The 15,581-nt window shown below is 47.4% G+C and overlaps 1 protein-coding gene across 1 annotated transcript in view; it reads left to right on the top strand.

Annotated features, from left to right (window-relative positions):
• The window catches only part of ADCY2 (adenylate cyclase 2), a gene marked incomplete at both ends in the record, with an annotated part of 1,451,075 nt that overhangs the window by 419,004 nt on the left and 1,016,490 nt on the right, over nucleotides 1-15,581 (top strand). Inside the window, one exon of the mRNA XM_082258935.1 lies at nucleotides 506-617. Within this exon, the coding sequence (XP_082115061.1) occupies nucleotides 506-617 (112 nt within the window). The remainder of the gene's footprint in view (nucleotides 1-505; nucleotides 618-15,581) is intronic.

The raw sequence follows: 15,581 nt of genomic DNA, 5'->3' as shown, positions 1-15,581 counted from the left end.
AAAGTCCCTGAACGCAACTGCCTGCAAATGACTGTAAACGACCATGTGTACATGGACAGATAAGATAAAATGTAGATGGGTTCAGGGGCTTCTGAAAAAAACGCCCAACTGCTCCTAAACGGCCATTTCCAGCGTCCCGTGTACATGGACCCTTAGACTGACAATTATGTTGTTTGCTGTGCCTTCTGTTCTTATTACTCCAGAATTGTGTCTCACTAATACGTGTGGTGTGTTACTGGCCAGATCACATGGTGAAAACAGACATTAAAAAGCCAAAGAAAAGGAAAACTGATGCAGTCACTCTGTCACTATATTTAATGATTGGTAAGCTGCAATATCACACATATTTGGTTTTGGGTTTATTACTGCTTTAACCAGGCAGTCAAAGTACAAAAATATCTGAACGTTCTTATTGTACAAGTCTGTATACTCCTGACACGTTTACTTTTTACAATCTGCAATGATCTACATAACTTTAAGATGAACTCTTTGTTTTTTTTTCTAGTATCCTGTATGCAGATATTGTTGGATTTACACGACTGGCCAGTGATTGCTCCCCTGGTGAACTTGTTTATATGCTTAATGAGTTATTTGGAAAGTTTGACCAAATTGCTAAAGTATGTAAGCATAATTACAGTTTGGCATTACACTTTGCATGACATTTACAGTGTATTTCACATTATTATGTTTTGCTATTATAGCATATATGACATTTAGTGCCTGCCTTTAAGTAGGAAATTATGAAATGAAATAGCTTGGGGGGGGTCCATTTAATTTAAACTGTGTATATAAAATTGTACATTTGCATATATTTGTTTATTTATTCAATGTTATATTAACTTTAATATTGATGCTGATTTCTTTCTGGGAGCTTTTATAAAGGTTTCAATTTTGTTGATAGAGTGACAAAAGGACCTGCAGGTTTGCTTGCTTGGCAACCAAGATAAAAAAAAAGCCTAGTTTGTCAGCATTTGGGATTCAGGTGTCAAAAGGTCTCAAAAAGATGCAGAGGAAGGAGAGGACTATTTGGGGAAATGCATTAGATTAATGTTTTTGCTCCATTCATTTAGAATGGCACCCCAGCACACCTCCAGAACCAGAACACAGCTGTACAATGCACAACAGTGTATTACACTGCAAACCTAAACAAATAAAAAGGCAGCAGGACATACATTTTTTCTGTGTTGAGATGCTTACAATCTTAAATGGCTGTCTAACAGTAGGGTATTGGTTCAAACCAGAACTGCTTCTCTCAGAAGCTTGGTACAAAACATTCCAACAGGCTTAAGTGTTCGTAGATTCACATCATACCTCTGTGCAGGACCACAAACAAATTCCTCTACAGTGCTTGCAATGGAAGAGGATGCAAGCGGAATACTATAATAGTGATGGACGGACACCTGCCGGGGCGATTCGCGAACAAGATCGGCAAACTCGTTAAAATGTTCGCGAACCTCAGGTTCGCGGTGGACCCCATTCATTTTAATGGCAGGCGAACATGAAAAACCTCCAGGTCATATTTGCAGCCACAAAATACTTACTAGCTGTGCACACATAGTCCCACAACATGGACACTGACATACCAGAAGTATTGCTATCGGAAAAGTTGCTATAAATGTTTATTTTTTTTTCTAAATCAGCCAGAACTGACAGCAGCCGGTAAATACATGTCAAATGCATGTAGGGTCCATTCACACATCTGTAAACTGGGTCCGCATCCGTTCCACAATTTAGCGGAACGTTTACAGACCCATTGATTTTCAATGCCAGTCTGAAAAATTAGGCATTCGCAGGATAAAGAAGTAAGTGTCGACCAGTACAGAACCCAAAAATTAGCCCACAGGCATTCAGCTGACAGCAAAGAACTTGGTTTTCTGTGGCTGGAGGTACATTAAGCATTCACAGGATACAGAAGTGTCGGCCAATAAAGGCCCCAAAATTTAGCCCACAGGCATTCACCTGACAGCAAAGAACTTGGTTTTCTGTGGCTGGAGGTACATTAGGCATACAAAGGATACAAAGGTAAGTGTTGGCCAGTACAGGCCCCAAAAAATAGCTCACAGGCGGTCACCTGACAGCAAAGAACTTGGTTTTCTGTGGCTGGAGGTACATTAGGCATTCAGAGGATACAGAAGTAAGTGTCGGCCAGTAAAGGTCCCAAAAATTAGCCTACAGGCGTTCACCCAACAGCAAAGAACTTGGTTTTCTGTGGCTGGAGGTACATTAGGCATTCACAGGATACAGAAGTAAGTGTCAGCCAGTACAGGACCCAAAAAATTAGCTCACAGCCGTTCACCTGACAGAAAAGAACTTGGTTTTCTGAGGCTGGAGGTACATTAGGCATTCACAGGATACAGAAATAAGTGTCGGCCAGTAAAAGCCCCAAAAATTAGCCTACAGGCGGTCACCTGACAGCAAAAAACTTGGTTTTCTGTGGCTGGAGGTACATTAAGCATACAAAGGATACAGAAGTAAGTGTCAGCCAGTACAGACCCCAAGAAATAGTCCACAGGCCACCTGACAGCAAAGAACTTGGTTTTCTGTGGCTGGAGGTACATTAGGCATTTACAGGATACAAAAGTAAGTGTCGGCCAGTACAGGCCCCAAAAATTAGCCCACAAGTGGTCACCTGAAAGCAAAGAACTTGGTTTTCTGTGGCTGGAGATACATTAGGCATTCACAGGATACAAAAGTAAGTGTCGGCCAGTACAGGCCCCAAGAAATAGTCCACAGGCCACCTGACAGCAAAGAACTTGGTTTTCTGTGGCTGGAGGTACATTAGGCATTCACAGGATACAAAAGTAAGTGTCGGCCAGTACAGGCCCCAAAAATTAGCCCACAAGTGGTCACCTGACAGCAAAGAACTTGGTTTTCTGTGGCTGGAGATACATTAGGCATTCACAGGATACAGAAGTAAGTGTCGGCCAGTACCGCCCCGAAAATAAGCCCACAGGCATTCACCTTACAGCAAAGAACCTTGTTTTCTGTGGCTGGAGGTACATTAGGCATACAAAGGATACAGAAGTAAGCGTCGGCCAGTACAGGCCCCAAAAATAAGCCAACAGGCGTTTACCTGACAGCAAAGAACTTGGTTTTCTGTGGCTGGAGGTACATTAGGCATTCACAGGATACAGAAGTAAGTGTCAGTCAGTACTGGCCCCAAAAATTAGCCCACAGGCAGTCACCTGACAGCAAAGAACTTGGTTTTCTGTGGCTGGAGGTACATTAGGCATTCACAGGATACAAAAATAAGTGTCGGCCAGTACTGCCCCAAAAATTAGCCCACAGGTGGTCACCTGACAGCAAAGAACTTGGTTTTCTGTGGCTGGACGTACACTAGGCATTCACAGGATACAGAAGTAGGTGTCGGCTGATACAGGCCCCAAAAATTAGCCACAGGCATTCACCTGACAGCAAAGAACTTTGTTTTCTATGGCTGGAGGTACATTAGGCATACACAGGATACAGAAGTAAGTGTTGGCCAGTACATGCCCCAAAAATTAGCCCACAGGTGGTCACCTGACAGCAAAGAACCTTGTTTTCTGTGCCTGGAGGTACATTAGGCATACAAAGTATACAGAAGTAAGTGTCGGCTAGTCGAGGCCCCAAAAATTAGCCCACAGGCAGTCACCTGATAGCAAAGAACTTGGCTTTCTTTGGCTGGAGGTACATTAGGCATTCAGAGGATATGGAAGTAAGTGTCGGCCAGTAAAGGCCCTAAAAATTAGCCCACAGGCGGTCACCTGACAGCAAAGAACTTGGTTTTCTGTAGCTGGAGGTACATTAGGCATACAAAGGATATAGAAGTAAGTGTCGGCCAGTACAGGCCCCAAACATTAGCCCAGAGGTGGTCACCTGACAGCAAAGAACTTTGTTTTCTGTGGCTGGAGGTACATTAGGCATACACAGTATACAGAAGTAAATGTCGGCCAATAAAGGCCCCAAAAATTAGCCAACAGGCATTCACCTGACAGCAAAGAACTTGGTTTTCTGTGGCTGGAGTTACATTAGGCATTCACAGGATACAGAAGTAAGTGTCGGCCAGTACAAGCCCCAAAAATTAGCCCACAGGTGGTCACCTGACAGCAAAGAACTTGATTTTCTGTGGCTGTAGGTAGAGATGGCCTTGCGGTTCACGGCAAATTTTGCTTGTTCGCAAATTCGGAAAAAGTCGGACTTTTGCCGATGTTAGTGAATATGTCCGTGCCACCATTTTCTTTTTCATTCAGAAGAAGTTTGACCCATGACACAGCCGCCAGGTAGAACGGGATAGCCAATTGAAACATTCCAGCACATGGACAGTCCCCCTACCCTATAAATAGACCCGATCTGGCAGCCATTTCACATTCCGCTTTCTGCCAGTGTAGGGAGAGGTCTGCTGTGCTCATCAGGGAGAGTTTGCTAGACACATGTAGTGCTGTGAAGATCCACAAAAGTCCTTTTCAGGGCTGGTATTTTTCGGTATAGGTCTACTAGTATCTTTTGAGCTTAGGGAGAGGTATCCTTTGGTTGCTTTAGGGGCAGTTAGAGATCGGCTGCAGTCACACACAAATCGCTTTGTCAATGTCCACAAAAGTCATCTAAAATGTTCCAATGTCGTTTTAGGGTCTATTACAATCCCTTTACTATAGGGGCAGGTATCCTGTGGTTGCTGTAGCGGCAGTTAGAGATCGGCTGCAGTCACACACAAATCGCTTTGGCAATGTCCACAAAAGTCATTTAAAATGCTCCAATGTTGTTTTAGGGTCTATAACAGTCTCTTTACTATAGGGGCAGGTATCCAGTGGTTGCTTTAGGGGCAGTTAGAGATTGGCTGCAGTCACACACAAATTGCTCTGTTAATGTCCACAAAAGTCATGTAAAGGGCTGCAAATTTTTTGGTATTGCTGTGCAGTGCACTAAAAAGGGTGGGGGGGAGGGGGTAATCCACAGTATAATATACTTTGTAGAAAGCATATTATAGTGGATTAGTACTATTATTGTGCACTGTGCAGCATTGTGACAGGTGTGATGGTGAGACAAAGGGCCTAATTCACTATAGGTTTTGAGTAGAGCTGCTCATTACTCCAGAAATAACTCCAGCCTAAACTCATTAGCACCTAATTAGGTAAGTGGCTGGAGTTAAACCTTCAACTAGGTGCTTTAAGCCCCGTACACACACGCAGATCGTCGTCATACAAACGTCGGCGGACGAAAGATCTGCCGATTGTATGCGTGTTAGTATGGTGCCTCCGACAGATGTCTGCACACAATCCGCGGACAAGAGTCTTTCTTGCAAACATGAAAATTTTTGTCTGCAGACACCAGAACGGACGATTGTTCGCCTGTCAGTACAGAAATCAGCCGACAGACCGCAGATTTGCAAGACTGGGCATGCTCAGAAAATAAAAAACACAGGGAAAGTTAACCATTACATGACATCACTTCTGCAGTCAGCTGAAGTCTGCGGACAAAATTCTTGTGCTGTCCTTGTGCTGTCTTTGCACTTTTCAACAGACACCGACATCCCGGGGAGAAAAGACGAACATTTGTATGACGACGATCTGCGTGTGTGGTACGGGGCTTTAGTGAATTCGGAGTTGGAGTTAACTAAGACTGAATTTGGGTTTGGAGTTAACCAAAATCCCTTTGTGTTTTTCATAAAAGGAAATTTGTCTATTCTGAATCACTATTACACAGCAAATATTATGGTTTATTTTAATTTTAAGGTATAGTTATGTATATTATGTGTTTTAACCTTTAGATTTACTAATAGCAGACTACACAGCTGTCTAATTAGCAATCGTCATTCTTTATTCATCTGAAACTTTCAGGCATATCTCATTGTACTCAGCACTTTGGTGTAGTGGGCTATGCTCATGAGTTCAAGGCCCAACCATGTAACCTGTGTGCCATAATTTTTTTTGGCCACATAGTAATACATTGGCTACATCACCTAAAATTGCATGTCAATGGCCATGTATATTCAAGAAACAGACATGCATATGTGCAGGGTGCAATTATGCATTTGCCAAGTTTCAGTATTTATTTACAGTTGTCTAGAATGTAAGGAGGTGATGGCACACTTGGGATTTGAACTCATGCTTGCAGTGTTTATAGACAGGAACACTAACCACTAAACCATTGCGCTTAGCATGATTACCCATCGAATATTTATTCCCATATTTCAAAAGTTAACCACTTCCTTACAGGGCAGTTACACCCCTTCCTGCCCAGGCCAATTTTCAGCTTTTTATACTGTTGCATTTTGAATGACAATTGCACGGTCATGCAACCCTGTACCTAACACAAATGTATGACATTATTTTCACACAAATATTGCTTTCTTTTGGTGGTATTTGATTACTGCAAGGTTTTTTTTATTGGCAAAAAGAAGACCTAAATGTTTGACCCCTAAAAAATGTGTTTTTGTTTATGTAATAAAATTTGGTAAATCAATATGTTTTTTGTTGCACTGACAAGCATCGATGAGGCTGCGCTGGCAGGCACTGATGAGACCCTAATATGCAACACTGATGGACACTGATAGACGGCACTGATATGCAGCATTGATGGGCATTGATAGGTGGCAATGATTGGCATCTGTGTGAATGGAGGACAGAACGAAAAAATTCTGTGTGTCCCTCCACTTCACTACAAGCAATTTATTACACTTCAAGCAGGCTCCCTCCCCCCGTCTAAGTCAGGAATCTACAAGCCATTGGGGTAAGCCTTGGTGATTAGGTCGCACAGTGCCACATGCGCCAATTCCAGAATCAAAAAGGTGACTAAAAAGTGGCACAGTTGTTTAATAATTGTCCACGTATATATGGTACTCCTTTCTGAAAAAGGGTAACACCAAGTCCCAAACAATCTTGCCACTGCTCCCTATGTAGTCTGGGCAGTTGGGGGGCTCCACATTGCTATTTTTTCCCTCATAAACCCGGAAACTACATGTATAGCCTGTTGCCCTGTCACAGAGCTTATACATCTTGACCCCAAATCTGGCACCCTTGTGGCGAGAAACTGTTTAAAAGCAAGGCAGATGGAAAATTTAATCAGGGACTCCTCAATGCAGACAGCTTGTTGGGGTGTATACAAGGCTGCAAACTTCTGGTTGAAGTAATTTATGAGGGGCCAAATTTTGTGGAGCCGGTCATATCCACAGTCAACCCGAGGACGACAGAGATCATTGTCACTGAAGTGCATGAACCGCTAGATTTACTCGTATCTAGTCCGGGCCATAGCAGCAGAGAACACGGGCATATGAAGAATTGGGTAAGTGGACCAATATGCCTGAAACTCACTCTTTTAAGTAATGCCCATGAGGAGGGATAGGCCCAGAATGGTTTTAAATTTGGAAACCGTGATAAGTGTCTATGCAAATTCTCTGGCAAGGGTCAAATTTGGATTACTTTGGTCCACAATAGATCTCTACAGTTCTTCTGTGAAAAACAGATCATAAAAACCAAGGACAGTAAAATTGTCTGTTTCCACCTGAATTCTGGGTTGGCCAGTGAATGGGGGGAAGCACAAGCGCTGCAGAAGTGGTGGTCTCCCAATCAGGATTTGCAAGCGCATCAGCAAGGACACTATAGGCTCTATGGGCCTGTCTTCTAAATATTGGTGGCTGTGGAACACTACTTGTTTTAATCACCGCACCAGCTTGAGCTGCACTTATGGGACTTGCCACGTCACCAAGTGTTACTGCAGTGCTGGTTTGACTATGACCAGGATGTACTAGGCTGCTGGTGCTTGCCAGTTCACCAGAAGGTTGAGCGGCACTAGTACCGACACTCTGCTGCATAAGAAAAACTTGCGATTGTTGCACCTCAGCAACAGAAGAATGGGGTTGGGTACACCTGACCTTAGCAGGGACCACTACTCCATCATCAGAGCTATCTGTCATAGTGCAACTGCTCTCTACAGGTTTGAATACTGAGCCTGATTCTGACAGTGAGGCTTCCCCATCGCTCTCATCTGTCATGCTCAGCATCGTGTATCAAAAAATGTAACTGCTAGTGCTAGCCGAGATCAGGCCTGACTCTGCTAATGTTGCGGTTTAGTTTTCTGTGTATCGAAGGTGACAGTAATCTACTGATACTACACTTCTTGGGGGATGGGTGGAGGGGCTAAACGCAAGTGCTGGCAGGTGTCAGGCTGATCCTGCTAACACTGCGTTTTGGGAAAACTATACTAAACTATTGGGGACGCTAGTATATTTCTGATCAGCTCAAATATATTGATCCGTTCAAACACTATACTAGTAATGGAGGTGTTTAGTGTGTGTGTGTCACTGGCAATTAAAGGGTTAAAATGTATTACTAAATATGCGGCGTGCATTCTGACACTATCCTCTATTGACGCTAAGGGCCTAATTCATTAAACCTCCAGCCTAACTCGGCTTTGGCTTGTTTTTTTCTCGCCGCATTCCAATTAATTAACTTCCGCAGTGGCGAACTGGACAGCGTGACAGCAACAGTGAATTTCGCCTTCAGCGGCGTTGATCTACGCTGAATGGCGATCGCGGCTTGTCAAATTCTCATACTTATGTCTATGTGAATGGAACAGTCCAACACAGCACCGTGGTCTAGTGGGATTGTGCACATATCCTCTCATTCATGCATCTCATTCAGCCATAGGTTCTAGGCTGACCATCTTCACCTAACTTCTTTTGTGTAGATATATTTTTTTTAAAAAACTCTGATAGATTGGATCATTTGTATTGCTCCAAAATTTACATCGCGTATATACACATAACATACACTGTGAAGCGCTTGCAAACTCACATTATATTAAGCTATTTCATAATCTCATCTTTGTCTAGATTAGAACTCATGGTTGCACAGTGCAGAGCAAAGCATTCTAACCATTACACCACTTCAGGTCCACATTAGAAACTCACACTTTTTCAATGGTCTTCTTCCTAGATTCCCTACAATGTTCAGTACTTTAGCTATACGTGCATTTTAGCCTTAAGACACTCCTTTCTTTTCACCAAACAGCTCTATTCTGCAGAATAGCTAAGTGCTTTGCAACTTAACTACAGTTAACAATGTTATGCAACGTCATGGTTTCAAATCCCAACAATCACTACACTTGGATCTCTTTTCCCTATCAAATTTTTTTGGTTTTTGGTTGTATTTTTGTGGGGGATGAGGGGGGGGGGCACATAAATACAGAGCACTAATGGAACTGTCACGCCGAGCGCTCCGGGTCCTGCAGCGTCCCCGGAGCACTCGAGGCATGCTGCGGGTAGAGGCGCTCCGGTCACCTTCCCCGACCGTGAGCGCCACTCTCCCGCACTCCTCACTCAGTCGGTCCGCGCGGCAGGACGTTCCCGCTCGCGGACTCCACTCACCTCCCGTTCAGCTTCCTCCCGGCGCGCGCGGCCCCGCTCTCTAGGGCGCGCGCCGCTGGTCTGAAATTTAAAGGGCCAGTGCACCACTAATTGGTGCCTGGTCCAATCAGTCCAAATGGTATAAAAACCCACTTCCCCTTCCTGTCCTTGCCGGATCTTGTTGCCCTTTGTGCCTTGAGAAAGCTTTTGGTGTATCTTTCCCTGCCTGTGTATCTGACCTTCTGCTGTTGCCCCTGACTACGAACCGTTGCCGCCTGCCTTGACCTTTTGCTCCGTCTGACCTTGCCTTTGCCTTGTCCTTCTGTACCGCGCCTGAATCAGCTGTCTTTGAGGTTGAGCCATTACCGGAGGATACGACCTGGTTGCTACCGCCGCAGCAAGTCCATCCCGCCTTGCGGCGGGCTCTGGTGAAAACCGGTAGTAACTTAGAACCGGTCCCCTGGTACGGTCCACGCCAATCCCTCACTGACACAGAGGATCCACCTCAAGTGCAGTCACCTGCCGCCAGTCCGACCCTGACAGTAGATCCGGCCATGGATCCCGCTGATGTGCCCCTGCCTACTCTCGCTGACATCTCTACCGTAGTTGCCCAGCAGTCCCAGCAGATTGCCCAACAAGGTCAACAGTTGGCACAGTTGACCGCCATGCTGCAACAACTTCTTCCCGCACGGCAGCAGCCGCCTGCTTCTGCTTCCGCTCCACCTCCGCAGCCGGTGGCCGCCACCTCCGCTAGAATCCGTTTGTCTCTCCCGGACAAGTTTGATGGGGATTCTAAGATGTGTCGGGGATTCTTGTCCCAATGTTCCCTGCACCTGGAGATGTTGGCCGACCAGTTACCTACGGAATGATCTAAGGTGGCCTTCATGGTCAGCTTATTGTCTGGGAAGGCCTTGGCCTGGGCCACGCCACTCTGGGACCGCAACGATCCTGCCACTGCCTCCGTCCAGTCTTTCGTCTCTGAAGTCCGCAGTGTCTTCGAGGAACCTGCCCGTGCCTCGTCAGCAGAAACGGCCTTGCTAAACCTCGTCCAAGGAGACGCTACAGTAGGTGAATATGCTATACAATTTTGCACACTGGCCTCCGAACTGACTTGGAACAACGACGCCCTCTGCGCAACTTTTAAAAAAGGTTTATCCAGCCATATCAAGGATGCTCTGGCCGCACGAGAGATACCTGACTTCCTGACGGAACTCATCCAGTTGGCTACTCGCATAGATATGCGTTTCATTGAAAGACGTCAGGAACTTCGCCAAGAAAAGAATCTGGTTCGCAACAGGCGATTTCCATGCCTGGCACCTCTCTTCCAGCAACCTTTCAGCCGGTTACTGTGCCTTCCGCCGAGGAGGCCATGCAAGTGGATCGGGCTCGCCTGACCCAGCAAGAAAGGTCTCGCCGGAGGAACGAGAATTTATGCCTATACTGTGCGAGTTACGAACACTTTTTAAAGGACTGTCCAGTTCGTCCACAGCGTCAGGGAAACTCTCGCACCTAGTGACCGTAGGAGAGGCGTCGCTGGGTGTAAAGTCTTCCTCTCCACGTTTGATTATTCCAGTACGGATTTCTTCTCCTGCTAAAGTCTCCTTCCCTGCGGAGGCCTTCTTGGACTCTGGTTCTGCAGGAAACTTCATTAAAGCCTCCTTCATCAACCGCTTTAGCATTCCTGTGATCCATCTCGACAAGCCCTTTTTCATTACTACAGTTAACGGAGAGAATCTGAACTGTACTGTGCGTTATCGTACAGAACCTGTGCTCATGACCATAGGTGTTCTCCACCAAGAGACCATTGAATTCTTTGCTCTACCGAACTGCACTTCTGACGTCCTTCTTGGCCTACCCTGGCTCCAGCGCCACTCCCCTACTCTCGACTGGACCTCTGGGGACATTAAATCATGGGGGTCTACCTGCCACACTCGTTGCCTCAAGTCGGTACCTACTAGACAAGTCTCCGTCTCCTCACCATTGCTCGGCCTTCCTAAGGCTTATCAGGACTTTACTGATGTTTTTTGCAAAAAACAGGCGGAGGTCTTACCACCACATAGACCCTATGACTGTCCCATCGATTTGCTTCCCGGTACCACACCACCTCGTGGCAGGATTTACCCTCTCTCCATTCCTGAAACCAAGGCCATGTCGGAGTACGTTCAGGAGAACCTCAAGAAAGGTTTCATCAGGAAATCTTCTTCTCCTGCCGGAGCAGGATTTTTCTTTGTTGCCAAAAAGGATGGGTCACTACGCCCATGTATTGACTACCGCGGTCTTAACAAAATCACGGTAAAGAATCGCTACCCTTTGCCTCTCATCTCGGAGCTCTTTGACCGTCTGCGCAGAGCAAAGGTCTTCACTAAACTTGACCTCAGGGGTGCTTATAATCTCATCAGAATCCGTGATGGAGATGAGTGGAAAACCGCTTTTAATACCAGAGATGGCCACTTTGAGTATCTCGTCATGCCTTTCGGCCTGTGCAACGCTCCTGCAGTCTTTCAAGACTTTGTCAACGAGATCTTCCGGGACATGTTGTATACCTGTGTAGTGGTCTATCTTGACGACATTCTAATCTTCTCCTCCACCCTGGAGGAACACCGTCGCCATGTTCGTCAAGTGCTCCAGCGCCTTCGTGCCAACCATCTTTACGCCAAAATGGAAAAATGTCTTTTTGAACACAGCTGTCTTCCGTTTCTCGGATACCTAGTTTCGGGACAAGGTCTTCAAATGGACCCCGACAAACTCTCTGCAGTTTTGGATTGGCCACGCCCTTCAGGACTTCGCTCTATTCAGCGCTTCCTTGGATTTGCCAACTATTACCGCCAGTTTGTTCCCCACTTCTCCACTATCGGGGCGCCTATTGTGGCACTAACCAAGAAAGAAGCGAATCCGAAATCCTGGCCTCCCCAAGCTGAAGAAGCCTTTACTTGCCTTAAAGCCGCCTTCGCCTCCGCTCCAGTCTTGAATAGGCCCCATCCTCTGAAACCCTTCTTCCTGGAGGTGGATGCCTCCTCAGTTGGAGCCTGAGCGGTTCTTCTTCAAAAGTCTGCTAAAGGAAAAAACGTCACCTGCGGCTTCTTCTCAAAAACTTTTTCTCCTCCTGAAAAGAATTATGCCATCGGAGATCGGGAACTACTAGCCATTAAGTTGGCACTAGAAGAATGGAGACATCTTCTGGAAGGATCCCCTCATCCGATTACCATCTACACTGACCACAAAAATCTCTCATACCTTCAGTCTGCCCAGCGCCTTAATCCGCGCCAGGCCAGGTGGTCATTGTTCTTTGCCCGATTCACTTTCCAAATCCATTTTCGTCCTGCTGATAAGAACATCAGGGCGGATGCCCTATCACGCTCCACCGATGCCTCCGAAGATGAAGCCGTTCCTCAACACATCATTCCTCCTGAGTGTCTAATTTCAACTGCCCCTGCTTCGCTGGTATCAGTCCCTCCAGGGAAAACATTTGTTCCTCCACGTCTTCGCCTACGGACTCTCAAATGGGGTCACTCCTCTCACCTGGCGGGTCACGCTGGAATTAAAAAAACGACTCAGCTAATTGCCAGACACTATTGGTGGCCTTCCTTTGAGAGAGACGTAACGGAGTTCGTTCAGGCCTGCACTGTCTGCGCACGTGATAAAACTCCCCGCCAGAAGCCTGCAGGTCTTCTTCTCCCTCTGCCAGTGCCTGAACAGCCTTGGTCCCACATAGCAATGGACTTCGTCACGGATCTTCCCGTATCCCATGGCAACACAGTCATATGGGTGGTTGTTGACAGGTTTTCAAAAATGGCACATTTTATCCCGCTTCCTGGTCTCCCCCCCTCCCCATTCCCACTTCTTCTGGAGTTCCTGCCGTTGATGACTTGACCCTGGACTTCTCCTCCATCTGGAAAGAGACTCAAAAGTCGCTCACCCTGGCCTCTTCTCGCATGAAGAGACATGCAGATAGGAAAAGAAGAACTCCTCCTGTCTTTTCCCCTGGGGACAGAGTGTGGCTCTCTGCCAAATACATCCGGTTTCGGGTCCCCAGCTGCAAACTGGGTCCACGTTATCTTGGGCCTTTTAAAATCAAAAGCCAAATTAATGCTGTCTCTTACAAACTCCATCTTCCTCCTTCTCTCCGTATTCACAACTCCTTTCATGTATCCCTCCTCAAACCCCTCATTCTTAACCGATTTTCCCCCAAGGTCATCGTTCCTGCTCCTGTCTCTGGGTCCTCTGACGTCTTCTCGGTGAAAGACATCCTCGCCTCCAAAGTCGTCAGAGGTAAAAAAAAATTTCTTGTTGACTGGGAGAATTGTGGTCCTGAAGAGAGGTCGTGGGAACCTGAGTCCAATATCCTTGACAAAGAGCTCATCCACAGATTCCTGGGCTCCAAAAAGAGGGGGAGACCAAAGGGGGGGGGTACTGTCACGCCGAGCGCTCCGGTCCTGCAGCGTCCCCGGAGCACTCGAGGCATGCTGCGGGTAGCGGCGCTCCGGTCACCTTCCCCGACCGTGAGCGAAGCTCTCCCGCACTTCTCACTCAGTCGGTCCGCGCGGCGGGACGTTCCCGCCCGCGGACTCCACTCACCTTCCGTTTGGCTTCCTCCCGGCGCGCGCGGCACCGCTCTCTAGGGCCGCTGGTCTGAAATTTAAAGGGCCAGTGCACCACTAATTGGTGCCTGGTCCAATCAGTCCAAATGGTATAAAAACCCACTTCCCCTCCCTGTCCTTGCCGGATCTTGTTGCCCTTTGTGCCTTGAGAAAGCTTTTGGTGTATCTTTCCCTGCCTGTGTATCTGACCTTCTGCTGTTGCCCCTGACTACGAACCGTTGCCGCCTGCCTTGACCTTTTGCTCCGTCTGACCTTGCCTTTGCCTTGTCCTTCTGTACCGCGCCTGAATCAGCTGTCTTTGAGGTTGAGCCGTTACCGGAGGATACGACCTGGTTGCTACCGCCGCAGCAAGTCCATCCCGCCTTGCGGCGGGCTCTGGTGAAAACCGGTAGTAACTTAGAACCGGTCCCCTGGTACGGTCCACGCCAATCCCTCACTGACACAGAGGATCCACCTCAAGTGCAGTCACCTGCCGCCAGTCCGACCCTGACAGTAGATCCGGCCATGGATCCCGCTGATGTGCCCCTGCCTACTCTCGCTGACATCTCTACCGTAGTTGCCCAGCAGTCCCAGCAGATTGCCCAACAAGGTCAACAGTTGGCACAGTTGACCGCCATGCTGCAACAACTTCTTCCCGCACGGCAGCAGCCGCCTGCTTCTGCTTCCGCTCCACCTTCGCAGCCGGTGGCCGCCACCTCCGCTAGAATCCGTTTGTCTCTCCCGGACAAGTTTGATGGGGATTCTAAGATGTGTCGGGGATTCTTGTCCCAATGTTCCCTGCACCTGGAGATGTTGGCCGACCAGTTTACTACGGAATGATCTAAGGTGGCCTTCATGGTCAGCTTATTGTCTGGGAAGGCCTTGGCCTGGGCCACGCCACTCTGGGACCGCAACGATCCTGCCACTGCCTCCGTCCAGTCTTTCGTCTCTGAAGTCCGCAGTGTCTTCGAGGAACCTGCCCGTGCCTCGTCAGCAGAAACGGCCTTGCTAAACCTCGTCCAAGGAGACGCTACAGTAGGTGAATATGCTATACAATTTTGCACACTGGCCTCCGAACTGACTTGGAACAACGACGCCCTCTGCGCAACTTTTAAAAAAGGTTTATCCAGCCATATCAAGGATGCTCTGGCCGCACGAGAGATACCTGACTTCCTGACGGAACTCATCCAGTTGGCTACTCGCATAGATATGCGTTTCATTGAAAGACGTCAGGAACTTCGCCAAGAAAAGAATCTGGTTCGCAACAGGCGATTTCCATGCCTGGCACCTCTCTTCCAGCAACCTTTCAGCCGGTTACTGTGCCTTCCGCCGAGGAGGCCATGCAAGTGGATCGGGCTCGCCTGACCCAGCAAGAAAGGTCTCGCCGGAGGAACGAGAATTTATGCCTATACTGTGCGAGTTACGAACACTTTTTAAAGGACTGTCCAGTTTGTCCACAGCGTCAGGGAAACTCTCGCACCTAGTGACCGTAGGAGAGGCGTCGCTGGGTGTAAAGTCTTCCTCTCCACGTTTGATTGTTCCAGTACGGATTTCTTCTCCTGCTAAAGTCTCCTTCCCTGCGGAGGCCTTCTTGGACACTGGTTCTGCAGGAAACTTCATTAAAGCCTCCTTCATCAACCGCTTTAGCATTCCTGTGATCCATCTCGACAAGCCCTTTTTCATTA

Source organism: Pelophylax lessonae (genome assembly GCF_965119305.1).
Source record: "Pelophylax lessonae genome assembly, chromosome: 5".
NCBI lineage: Eukaryota > Metazoa > Chordata > Amphibia > Anura > Ranidae > Pelophylax > Pelophylax lessonae.
Note: the sequence above shows the minus strand (reverse complement) of the source record. Positions and strands in the feature narration are given on the sequence as shown.